The following is a 12,932-nucleotide window of genomic DNA, read 5'->3' on the forward strand; positions in this document are numbered from 1 at the left end:
GCTTCAGTCCTCTACATACCTAATTTTCTTTTTAGTCTTGAGGCTTCCTCTCTTGCTGTACATTGACATAGCTTCCTTAGTTTGTGGACGTGGGCCAATTTCTGTTAGCTGAAGCTCCATCCCCGACTACCCTATGGCATAATCTTACAATCTGCTGCTGCCTTATGTTGTTGTCTTTCTGTCCTCAGGTGTTTAGCTTCTACTGTACCTTTTGCCTGGGTACAATGCAGGCCTTAACTTTCCTCACAAAAGCTTTCCTTCAGAGGAAAAGGCTACTAACAAAATAGAACATATGCTACTCATCTCTCCGAGTGGTTGAAAACCTATTACAGGACCTTCTTAGATTGTGTATTAAAAGCAGTACAAAAAACTATCTGCAGCTGAAAAGCTGGAGATCTCTATTTTTTCCGCTGCTTATGGATCTAGCCGTATTTCTTAAATACTCCGTGAGATCAGATTATGGGATTAGCCCCATGCTATGAGAATCCAGACTTCTAGATAACTGGCACAATTGTATCCTTCCTCAACCTTAATCCCAAAGTATACAAAGTATAGGCCTGAGATGGAGTTAACATGTTCATTGTGTGCTTAAATACCTACCTGCTCTCTTCCCCCATAATCCATTTGTGTCCCCCTTTTCTGTACCTTCCCGTCACTTGAGCATGAGTGCTAAAGAAAGTGCAAGCCTGTTCTAGTGCATCAAGTGAGGTCATTGTCTCAAGGGTACTCTTCATCATCTGATCTCAAGATATTTGTATCTAGAATGCTACAGAGAGGCCAGAAGACTGATATGGATCAACTGACTGATATGGCATGATCTTTTTGATGTCTGATCATGTGACTTACCATTTCTACCAGTGTTTCCTACAGAATAACCATCCGACAGGATGATACTCATCCTTGAAGCCTTGAGGCAGAACATTCAAAAGATCTAATACCACAGTAGAGCTAGAGAAGCATGTCTGGTAACCCACCAACCCTTCTTCCTTCCAGCCTTTTGAAATAGTTCTATAGCCATAAGAAAAAAAATCACTTCTTCCATTGTTAGTTACAGAAGCTGTATTAGCTTTTACCAAGCAACCTGTAAACAACCATGTGTTTAAATATATTTCCTTTCAGAACAGATCTCAGTTATTCCAAGGTGGGAGTGCATGTGGATAAGAAGTATTTAAAATGGTTCACTTCATAATAGGAGTTAGAAACCAGAAGTAAAACTTTAGTGACTCATACAGTCAACCCCTTTAAACACTGATGCATGATTCTTCTTTATGGGCAGAGTCCACCTTTGACAAGGTACTTTATGTACTTGACAGTATTCCTTTAAAACCATAGCCCAAATAAGTGTTTTTCATGCATTTGCCCAGATAACATGGCAGGCATGCAGAACTTAAGCTATTCAACCAACTGTGAAACAAATGATAGAATTTAATCACTTAATGCCCTTTGTATTAGGAAAAGCATGTAGTTTGAAATACAACAGAGCAGTTTTAAATAAACTGCTGAATATGGGAAAACTTATCTACTGTGTCTGGGTAATAAAGTGAAAAGGATGCTTAACATGTATAGATCTGTGTGACTGATAGTTCTAACTAGAGGCTTAGCATCTTTTCTGTATCTTTAAAGAATTTAAAGGGATATCAGCAAAAATGTAGAGAGGAACTTGGGCCCAGTAACAGCCCTACTTATCAAACAACCTAAATCTGAAAACAAGATTTTATTTAACTCAAATTCTTTGCAGTTTTGAATGTGGGAGAAGAATCTCTCAAACTGTGCCTTATCCTGACAGCTGAAATGCAAGTGCCAAGTGAATTTTGCCAAGGAAAAATGGGACTTTAAATTGATGGATTCTCCTCATTCCCAGTTTGTTTTCTAGGAGCTTGCTGGGCTGTGGGTGGGGGGAGGGAGGGGAGCTGTGTGGTATTTTTTCTTTTGGACCTATATTTACATACAGAATGAAGTTGCATTCAAGGTAGGACCTGCTGGCCCTCTAACTCTTAGTTCTAGGGCATGGTTGGTGCGCAAAGAACTGTTAGGTTTCCAGTCAGTAGTGGATACAGGTACCAGATGTGGCAAAGAATACAGTATGAAGAGTCCTTTGGTTCCAGGAATCAATCCAAGCTCCTTTTGATATTATCTGCTAGTTATGGACTCAAGAATCTTCTGGTCTTGTGGTAGGAAGTCCTGACCACTGCTCAGTCTTTCCATCCTAAAAGTTGCCATGCATTTTGGCCCTGACCTAGCAGAACAATTAGGTATGTTAGCAATACTAAGCATGCTAATAATAATCCCATTGATTTCCGTTACTTTTGCTTGTTTTGCTAGAGAGGCACAGAGTGCTCAGCATGCTGAAGGATCAAGTCCGTAAGTTTAGATTCTCCCCAAACTAATATTGATGCATAACATCTTTTTCTCCTAAGCAATGGGAAAAGAGAAATGCAAGTAACTTGGTGTGAACGTAGCCCTGTCTCTCAACTGAAATAGGATTATGTAGATATCATCCCCCTCTTCCTCCTCCTAAAGTCCTGGAATAAGTTAATGCAGGCTGATTATTTTTTATAACAAAATTTATTCAGAAGCTTATTGCCAGGAAAAGTATTAAAAGTACAGAAAACAACTTCTAGAAGCTGCCTGCTTGACCCTCTGGGATTACTGTAAACAACTGCCATTCAGACTTTAATTAAACTCCAGTTCTTGACTAATGGGATTTCATCTTTCACTGGTTTCCTTGGAAGAGGTTAGTGACTGGGGCAGAACCGTGGCCAGAAAGTGAAATCCCTCCCTGGCTGGTATACAGGTGGCTTGTATATCTTTAACCCCCATAGTCCCATTTCAGGCTTGCTGGTGAAGCTCTGGTCCATTTTGGGTCCAACTACTACTTGCTGTTCATTTCTCCAGAGGGGCATAATTCAAGAGCTTCTCGATTAGATCCACATGGGCCAGCAGCATTCTGCGGCAGCAGTATCTCTTTAAGCCCAGGGCATCAAGGGCATCCCTGAAAGCAAACAAAACACCAACTATTTATACAGTAATAACATTTTTTAAAACAGTTGTATATAATGCACTGATAACTTCTGAACTTGAAAGTAACATGAAGAGAAACTTTAGAGAAACTGGGCTGTTGATTTAAACATTCCAGTTTAGCTATATCTACTGGGTTCAATTCAAATTGTAGTTTTCTTTTCCCTAGTTGCTGTTGACCAGGATGCATAACTAAAACACGCTTCTCTGAGATTAATTCAGCAGCAGGATACAATGCTTTTCGTGGAACTGTGGAATCAAAATGACATGGATGCTCTCTACATAGTTAGTACGGGGTAAGTTTGTTTCATTCTCATGGGGACACAACAGTAATAATTTATACAAACGTAAATATTCAGAAATGCATAATTCTGAAAGTTTCTCTACAGTCTATGAACAATAAATATGAAATGCTGACCCCAGTTATTAATGCACTTGGGTACCCCTTGACAAATGAGCATTCCCTATGGTTGCAAATAAAATTTAGGATATGCCCATGCTGCAATTGTAAGGACCACCTATGCTGTTATTGAAACCAGGTTCCTTTCCTCAACATTGCAATTTGTACAGAGGTAAACCTATGCACAAATCTATCCTCTTTAAAAATAAAGGCACTCAAGCCTTGATAAAAGGGATGGTGTTTTGAAGTTAATACTGTAATAGCATCCATACTACTGTTGGAAGCTTTTGGTATCAGATACTGAACAGTTTAAGTAAGATTATGGTGAAGGAAAGAAGTCTTGTTTACAGCATTAACTTGGGCTGATTCTGGATTAGTTTCCCAGCTCTCCCTATACTTCCTGGTTCAGCTTTATATCTATATAACAGCAGATAAGACTGCCTACCTCACAGATGCTAGAGGGCAAATTAATTAAAGTCTGTGAAAGGTATTAATTTACAAAGATGTGTGACCAAAAATAATGTAGAAACATAGATGAAATCTCAAGCATGAGCTAGTCTTCCACCAAATGCTAGTTCTGGCATATATGAACCCTTAATTCTAAAGACAGTATCCATGAGTTGAACATTACCACAAGCAAATGGATCTAGAAAGACATTCATAAAAGTAACTTGTTTAACTTTCTCCCATACCACCTTACTCAGTGGTATGAGAAGTTCTAGTTTAAATTTAGTTGTAGCTCATGATCTGAAGCCTTTATTCTACCATAAATTCTCATACACATTTTACAAGATTAGCTACAGCATCTGAACTTTGTAGCACCAACCACAGATCTTAACTGTAGCCCAACCCCCTTTCAGAACTACTTTAGCAGCACTAAATATGGACTGATCCTATTAAATGTGACAGACTGTTAGCCTTGCATTATTTAGTGCTGTAACAATTCAGCATTATATTCCAAAATAAACTTCAAACAATGTGATACTGAACAGCAAGCGGAGGGTAATTTGATTTGAGAGTGCTTCTAATCGTTCACATTTTATGAACAGAAGGAAGACTAGAAAGTCAAGTTTCAGTTATCTTGGCTGGATGCAGCAGAACCTGAATAACTCTAAAACTGCAGAAGTTCTGTTAAGTCAGGTAGTCAGTCCTATCTAGCAACAGGATGGCTCCTAAAGGTTCTGTTAATACATCACTGTGTTTTACTACTTTCACAAAACAAAAGCCATTTTCACACAAATGGTATGCTTGAAGTCTGAGGGACAACATCTATTTTTGGAAAGTTCTGACCTCCTGAGTTAAACTGTCCTTTTACAGTCAGAGCTGCAGGATACAAAAATTAGCTAAACTGGCAAATCTGAACACTGTAAGCTCAGTGGAAATAGTATTCAGAAACACTAAGGCCTCAGTTGTTTCCCTCTCTTTCCCTAAACTTCCAACACCTTTGTGAGAGAGGAGTAATTTTTAAATAACATAAAGCAGTTTCTGCCACTATCAACTTTCGGGAACTGATCTGATTGTTCCATTTTTCCAATAAATGTGTCAGATGCAGTTAAAATCATTATCTGGCCAGAAAATTGTAAGAAGGCAGCAAGTAAGTTGGAATTTTATGGTTTCACTGCTGGTGGCACACTGGAGGTGAGTTCACAGAAACCCTCCTTGCAACTGAGCCTCATAAAGGCTAGGCAGTGAAACAGCATGTAAATCGCTGTGCACCAGGGTTCTGTACTAGTTCAGGGTACCTTTATCATCCAAATACAGTATTAAGGCTTCACTTAACTCAAGATTCTGGGTCAATATGCCCTGCTTTTGATCTTAAAATGGTGTTAAGTTGGGGTCAGCAACCTATGGCCCACTGCATAAATCAGCAGCAAGGATAAGGGACAGCTGGGGGGGGGGGTTAAGGCAGCAGCCCTTGGCACAGCAGGCGAATTCAGTGGAAAAGGGGTTGCTGGCCCAGGGCACAAACCTTTACTAGTTATGCCTTTGGAGCAGCCTACCTTTAGGGTGAGCGGTGCTAATTTTGCCCACCACCCCTAAAAGAGTGTAGACCCCTGGTGTAAGTCAATTCACTTCAATAGGGTTGCTCTGAATTATATCGGTGCAAGAGTAGAATCAAGACCACAGTACTGAGCAGAAAACTATCCTGTCAAAACATCACATACATATCTCTGCCTCTGCCAAAATGACAAATGAAAGAGCTATGAAACTGAAGAATTATAATTCAGGATGCTGTCTAGAAGCTGAATGACAATAAGCCGAGTGCCACTGCAAATAGTTATGATGATAAACAGGTAATAAACAGCATTACTAAAAAAATTATTTGAAACTATAATGGTCTTTTCAGGGGCCCTGTAAAGTTTAAACTGGCTAAACTAACAAAATTCATTAGCAATGTTTCTACAAGCCCAAACCCCAAGAAAGCAACAGGATTTACAAAGAACATTGTATGGGTTTCACTACATGTTTATATGCTTACAAAATGAAATGATCTGAATTGCAGGAAAAAAAGTCTTTCTTACAACTGTAGCAATAAACACTGAAGAGGCCAAAGGGTTGGGCTAAGAATTCCTATGGGCTAAGCAAGGGAAGTAGGGTTGAGTTCTTAAAACAAGCTGAAAGCTTCATAGTCTGTCAGAACTAGAACTCCTAAACCTTAAGCCCTACAGACAAATCTTATAAGTTTCTTCATGCTCCTTTTAAAGGGAAACAGTGAAAGTGACAAGATGAAGATTGTTTATATTGTACTTGTGCCAAAACCCTAAGTATCTTTCTCTGATCTTTCATATCTACACCTACTATGCAATGTATCCTGGTAGGTTTTAATATAGAGAAATGTGCTTTCCTGTCCATAAAGATGCTTTCAATGCAGAATACAACACTTCTCACCAGTGTCCAAATAGACATTAGGGAACAGTTGGAATAATTGAGATTTATCATGGAATAACTTTAGAGAAGCCTGCTTAAATTTAAAGGATACTTCTAGTTACCAAGCATACGTGTAAATCAACCAGCAGTAGGATTATGGGCTACATAGGGACACATACTTAATGAGTCATTTAATCTGACCAGTAATACTATATTCTCACCCAGGAATTTGAGATGATGTACAATACTGAGTGCCCACCCTGAGATGCCTTTTAAGAGGCCCAAAGTGGATGCTTGGGCATCCAGCCTTACTAGTCACTTCGGACCATTTTGTCTCCAGCTGTAGTCTCCTCCTGTCTCTCAACACAATTTTTCTGTTGCAGATCCAATATAACCAGCTGGCAAAGTTGAATTTACTCCCTGCCCCATGAATAGTTCAATGAGTAAAATCTGTTCAAGGTCCCAACTTAAGCCTAGAACTATTTCTTGTGTTACATCATCAAAAGTATTATTGAGATGACCTATGGTTTAGCTACTGGATTTCTATCAGACTACAGTTGGGGCTTTTGCCTTGTGATTTTCTCAAGTAGCTGTAAACATATTTGGTCAGGGTGGATTTGATTTAAATCAAATCAATTGAAATCACTGTGCAGGAAGCCTTGAGTTAATCATTGTTTTCTACAAAAAGTGCATTCTTGTTGTTTGATATGACCCTAATACATATTATTCACAACTCAGAGATAGATGTAAGTTTCATTTTAGAAGGCATTTATTTTAAAGCATTGGTTTATTTAGATATTTTGATTTTTTTCAGATTAATTTTTCAGCTGTGTCAGAAAACAGAATTATGATTTAGTTATTTTATTTACCAAAGCTAACTGAAGCAGATACCTGTAAAGTCATTGGGAGGTGAACTACTTCAAATTCACTAGATGAATCATGCATATTTAGGGGATATTTTTGCCACGCAATATTAGGAGAACAAAACCATCACCAAAAACAACAAGTTTATGTATTCTGAATATTTTTCTTCAACAAACATATACAAAACAAGCATATGTATTTTTGAATTTTTAACAATTTTAGTTATAAATGTGAAATGTATTTTTTAACAAAAATTAAATAGATTATTTCAGCCAGGTCAACATGAGAAACTTAAAATATTGGGTTATGCAGCAAACTCAGTCTTCATCTTCCTCTTAGAATTATAGAAACCTTTATAGACTGGAAAAGACAAGCTCAGTTCACAGAGATGCTTAATGGGAACTTCTAGACTAAGCACTGAGTCCCATTGGGTAGAGTGGTTTTCTTTAATCTTTACTAATCTATAAAAAAGCCTCTAGGAACCCCATAAGATTGGGTCCCTAATCTAGTCCATGGCCTGTTGTGACCTATTTATACATTTTTTCTAAAAAGGTTACATGAATATATTGTCTCAAATAGTATGTAATTAGAATTTATAATCCCTATTCCATGATGATATCTTTGAGGTTTAAGAGATCTTAAAGTAAAACTATCTTTATATAGGTTTATTTTTTTAAACTTAACAAAACATTAAAAATATGATTAAATAAAAAAATTTGATTTAAATTTTTAAAAGTCCAATTTTGATTTTTTTTAATCCACCCTGGACTTAGTGCAATTATCTCCAGAATGTCTTGCAGCTTTGATAAACATTAAGGGTGTAACAGGACAGTCTGCAATATAGCCTCCCGTCACATAATAGGAAAAGTTAGGTACAGAGCAGTAACGCTGGGTTACTGAACATTTTTTTATTTCATTAAGTGGGAGTGTCTTGGTACCTCTGGAAAATATCCAGCCATGCGTGCCCTTGTTCACTTTGTAGAGAAGTGAGAGTGGAGTGAGACTGGTGAAAACTACATATCTGGGAAAGATGCAACAGAAGTAGTCAAATAGCCAACTAGCATTCTGATCCTGCAAATACTTGGCTTTACTTGCTGTGTTCAGTCCTGCTAAAGTCAATGCATAAGCACTATAAATCAGTAGAGGCCAACCTCTTTTGCAGGCATACCACAAATTTAAACTCCACACTCCCCCTGAGCAGCACTCTGATACCCTTCACCTGCTTGATCGACTGCTCTACTTTTTGTTCCTTGCATAATCTGCCACTACTATGTGCCCCACACAGAGGTTGTCTGTGCCACAGGATGGACACCTAGGAGGTACATCACTGCAGGATCAGAGCCAAAAAGAGGGTTTTGGTTTTTTTTAAAACAAACTTACCCTTCTGTATATTCTGCTTGCAACAGTCCAAGATATGCCTCCCACTTATTTCCAACTATTTTGCCACAGGTGAAGCATCTGACTGGGATAATCATTCTCCTGCAGGAACTGTCAAAACATATAAAATACTATGAAAATTCAAAGCTGGAATGCAGTTGATGAACCTATACAAATTAACTCTGTGCCTTATTCATGTGTGACAAAAGGGAAGTGGGAAATTCAAGAGAGTCTACTCCACAACGCAAATACAAAAGGAAAAAGAAAAAAAAGCAGGCAGGTGGGGGGGGGGATTTAGTACTGTTACTGTGAAGTCCACTGTCTATTACAGTAGAACAGAAGTACTTTATACTGCATCATCATCAAAACTGATGGCTAAACACAGACAACCATTGAAATTTGGCAGGTTCATCATCTGGGTTATGACTGGCATCAACATAGATTTAGCACAGGCATTTACACGCAAGGTTTAAATGGCAATTAATGAGAATTAGTTGCGACTTCAGAGGCAAAGCATTCATTTGGCTAATCTATAGGTACTTCACATGGGACAATGAGTCTATCCATCTGTCAGGTCTGGGGTAGATTAAAATCTGAATCAAGACTAGGATTAGTGGTTTGAGAGATTATTTCTAGTTCTAGTTCAGAAGCAGTGCTCACTCAAGTGGGGCCAAGTGGAAGAAAGCTGCCAGTTAGGGAAACAATGCAGCAGGCATCCAGCTCAAAGGCTTTTGGTTTCTCGAAAGGAACACGAGGGCACTTTACCCCTGGCTTGTCTCTACCTTCAGGACAGAAGAAGAGTTTTCATAACACTTTTGACATCTCCAATAAAAAGTTTGCAAAGTAGATAGGGATTTATGAAGTACTCTCTTGCACAAAATGAGAACAAGGGGTCACTTGTAGATGAAACTAGTAGGCCGCAAGTTAAAAAGGACTTCCTTGTGTTAGTTTTACACCTGGCATTTCACTCAAGCGTGGAACGTGTTGCCACCAGATAGATGCTGTGGTAGCTGCCAGTTCAGCCAGATTCATGAGGATGAGACAAACTCTTGGAGGAAAGGGGGAGCAAGAGCTAGTGAGCACAGGCATCAGGGATATAGCCGCTGCCTCCAAGCTTCCTCTATCTGAAATGCTGGAGGCTGCAAGTGAGAGAAGAACAGTGGGAACAAAACCCTGGTCATGCCCAGCTCCCTGTCCCTTTCAGCATCTTCTCTCTGCCCCTGTGTGAAACAGGCTTATTTAATGTGCTGTAAGCAAAGGCACTGACTTCGTTTTTTGCCAGTGGGTGCTTTCAGGTGTTAAGGAAAAAAAAGCAGCACTTAAATTTAACTCAGTGCATTCCTGTGCTGAGCCCAGCACAGGTCCAAGAGGCAGCTCGTTACTTCAACCCGGCTCTGCAGTGTCTGTATATAGCCCTTTAGTGGGGCTTTTTTGGCACTTTATCTGATAGCCCAGGGGTGGGCAATTATTTTGGGTGGAGGGCCACTTACTGAGTTTTGTCAAGCCATCAAGGGCCACATGACAGGCAACCAGAGGCAGATAAATATTAATTTTCTAAATTTTTTAGGGGCTTCACAGGCCGCATCTGGCCCATGGGCCGCATCTTGCCCACCCCTGTGATAGCTGATTGAATCAGCTTTAGCTAAAAGCACCAAAAAGCCCTGCTGAAGTGCCTGATCTTTACAAATGCTGCAGAGCCAGGTTGAAGTAATGCGCTGCTGCTTCTGGTTAAGCATTTTTTCTTTTTGGTGTGTGCTTGAACCCTGGAGCACCCAGAGTCAGTGCCTATGGCTGTAAGAGCACGGGCTTCAGCCCATCATGAATTGCTATAAGCTGCCCTTAATAAGGCCAATGCAAGCACATGAGCTGATTTCTTGGGACAAATAAAAAGAAAACAGGAAGGGGGAGTGAGGTTTTAGGTTAACAAGGGAGTGGGAAGGGGATGCCAAGCAGAGCCCACTGGACTGTGCCCGCTGTCCCCAAACAAGTCAGAGCCACTTGTGGATGCTGAGCAGTGAAACTCTGCCCACAGATGTGAGCAGACGATGCCCCGCACATGCCTGCGGTTCTCCCCCACCAGAGCCTCCTTCCTGGTTGTGTAGATGGCCAGCGATCCTGGGGCTTGTCAGGGCCACAAACAGGAGGTTGCAACAAAACGAAGCGGGGAGGGGTAGATGCACAACCAGGCATCAGTGCCAGGGTCTCCCTCTGCCCGGGCGGGGGGCATGAGCCCACTTATAACATTTGCAAAGACACTGCACAAGCGACACGGGCTCCACGCTAAGTGCTCAGCGAAAAAGGAGGATGCTGAAAGTCCGCTACTGGTGCATGTGGCCCGGTGCTGCCAGGGTGCGATGGGAAGTAAAGAACAGGGTTTATCTGCATGCACGGTTTTGCAGCCAACGCAATCGTTTTGAGCTTCCCATTAGATCGTTTCCTACTGAGACCGGGGCAAAGCTGGCATGGCCTCACACCCCGTCCGCAGGGGCAGAGGGCGCTGCGGCCGGGCGGGGCCCAGGCCATGGCAGCAGTTGTGAGCACAGAAGGGCGGTGCAGAGACCCCCTCCCCCCACGCGCCCCCGCGTCTAACGGCCCGCGCTGGCCGGTCCCGTCCCCCCCTCGCGCTGGGGAGGGGAAGGGAGCGGCGGTTGTCCCCTCACCCTTCCCCTCTCCGCCACCATGGGAAGCGGCTCGAGGCGGCCCGTTACCTCGGCGGGACTCGTGCCGCCACGCGCCGCTCCAACCGCCGCGGCCCTTCCCCGGGCCGTACCACTTCCCCGCGGGACGAGGGGGAGGAGGGGAGGAAGGTGAGTTCGCTCGGCCGCCGCGCAAGAGGAGGGCGGGGAAAACGAACGTCTCACTGTCTCTGCTCCTCCCCGTGCCTCGAGATGGTTCATTCCGGGCGGACGGCGTCCCGGCGGGCTCAAGACAGCGGCGCTCGGGGCGGGTTCGCGTTTCGCGTGCGCGGCGGGGCTCGGAGGCTGGGAAGCGGCGGCGGAGGCAGCAGCAGCGCCAGGTACCTGCTCCTCGCGCGCTTGTTGCTGCTGTGCTGCGCTGCCCCGGACTCCGCGCGCGGCAACTGGTGTCTGCAGTGCCGGGAGCCCCCGCGGGCGGGGGTAGCGGGGGCGCGCCCCCATTTCACAGGCGGGAAAGTTGTGCTGCCCCCTCAGCTTCGTCTGCACTCGCGGGGACGGAGGAGGAGGGAGCGGGAGGAAAGGGGTATCGCGAGTGCGGGGCAGCGGAGCCGGCCGGGCTGGAGGATGCAAGTTTCGGGGGTGCCGGCGGGTGCAGTCGTGTTGGGCGAAGGCAGCGCCTGTCGGCTGCGCACCACCGATGTAAAACGCGGCAGCCTTAAGTCCCACCAGCACATTTTTCAGCTCAACCTGAAGCAGGTTTTTGTCATCTCGAGTAATGCCGATGCATCTGCGAACGCGACCCTACCGCTGACGGGGGGTCTGCACCATTGGTGGTGTGCGCACGGTAGGCTGGGAACCGCTGGTCGAAGGGCATTGGCAGACCAGGGTCTGTGGGTCAGTCAGAGACCTTTTTTATTAGACCAGCTCCGAGAGGCAGAAAAATGTTTGTTTCTAAGCTTTTGGGCACAAACGCCCTTCGTCAGGCAGCTGAAGAAAGATCTGTGCTTGAAAGCTGCCAACGAAGAATTTTTCCAACTCTTGGAGTCGGTCTAATACAAGGTATCGGACTGACCCTCAGACCCTGGTCTGGAGGCTGCGAGTGGGGGAGGAAAGCCCTGGGTACCCCCAGCTCCCTCTGCCCGCCAGCGTTGGCGCTCTGCCTCTGTGTGGTGAAGGGCTGGGATGAGCTGTTGCAGGAGAGGGGCATTGGGAGCTCCTGAGCATGGGAGTTAGGGGCACAGCTGCTGAACTGGAGCTTCGTAGACATGAAATGCTGGACGTTTCCAGTGAGAGGAGTTGGCGGCAGGGTGAGGGAGCCCTGGTGATCTCCAGCCCATTCTCCCTTTCCAGCTTCCTCTCTCTGCCCCAGTGTAATGAAGGGATGGGACAAGCTCTTGGAGGAAAGGGAAGTAGCTATTGAACAGGGGAGTTGGGGATAGAGCTTCTGACTACGAACTTCCTTGGTCCTAAAGGCTGGAGGCTGCAAGTGAGGGGGTAGGGAGAGAGGGGAGCCTGGGTCATCCCCAGTTCACTTTCCTGTGCAGCATCTACTCTCTGCCCCTGTGTGATGAAGGGTTGGGACAAGCTCTTACAGGAAAGGGACATTTAGAGCTACTGAGCACGAGAGTTAGGGGCACAGCCTCTGAACTGGGGCTCCCTAGACCTGAAATGCTGGGATATTTCCAGTGAGAGAGGAGCTGTAGGGGGGAAAAAGCTCTGGTCATCCCCAGTTCACTTTTCCTTTTGGCATCCACTCTCTGCCCTTGCTT

At 43.7% G+C, this 12,932-nt stretch overlaps 2 protein-coding genes across 4 annotated transcripts in view; one reads left to right on the forward strand and one right to left on the reverse strand.

The window, feature by feature from the left end:
- Positions 1 to 2,546: 2,546 nt before the first annotated feature.
- Positions 2,547 to 11,347, reverse strand: POLR2L (RNA polymerase II, I and III subunit L). 2 transcript variants are annotated; one of them, XM_014604191.3, is made up of 3 exons: positions 11,188 to 11,347; positions 8,531 to 8,638; positions 2,547 to 2,992 (listed from the first exon to the last, which is right to left on the reverse strand). In XM_014604191.3, exons 2-3 carry the CDS (start codon positions 8,623 to 8,625, stop codon positions 2,884 to 2,886), a joined length of 204 nt encoding a protein of 67 aa, XP_014459677.1. In that variant the 5' UTR covers positions 8,626 to 8,638; positions 11,188 to 11,347; the 3' UTR covers positions 2,547 to 2,883. The 2 variants fall into 2 exon arrangements, with proteins under 2 accessions (XP_014459677.1, XP_014459676.1); XM_014604190.3 differs by having other exon boundaries at positions 11,236 to 11,343.
- A 155-nt stretch (positions 11,348 to 11,502) lies between these two features.
- TSPAN4 (tetraspanin 4) overlaps positions 11,503 to 12,932 on the forward strand; it is an 878,022-nt gene continuing 876,592 nt past the window's right edge. For both annotated transcript variants that reach the window (XM_059722559.1, XM_059722561.1), the window contains exon 1: positions 11,503 to 11,543. The gene's annotated coding sequence lies outside the window, so the exon portion shown is untranslated. The remainder of the gene's footprint in view (positions 11,544 to 12,932) is intronic.

The sequence above is a fragment of the Alligator mississippiensis genome, chromosome 2 (assembly GCF_030867095.1).
Source record: "Alligator mississippiensis isolate rAllMis1 chromosome 2, rAllMis1, whole genome shotgun sequence".
NCBI classification, from domain to species: domain Eukaryota; kingdom Metazoa; phylum Chordata; order Crocodylia; family Alligatoridae; genus Alligator; species Alligator mississippiensis.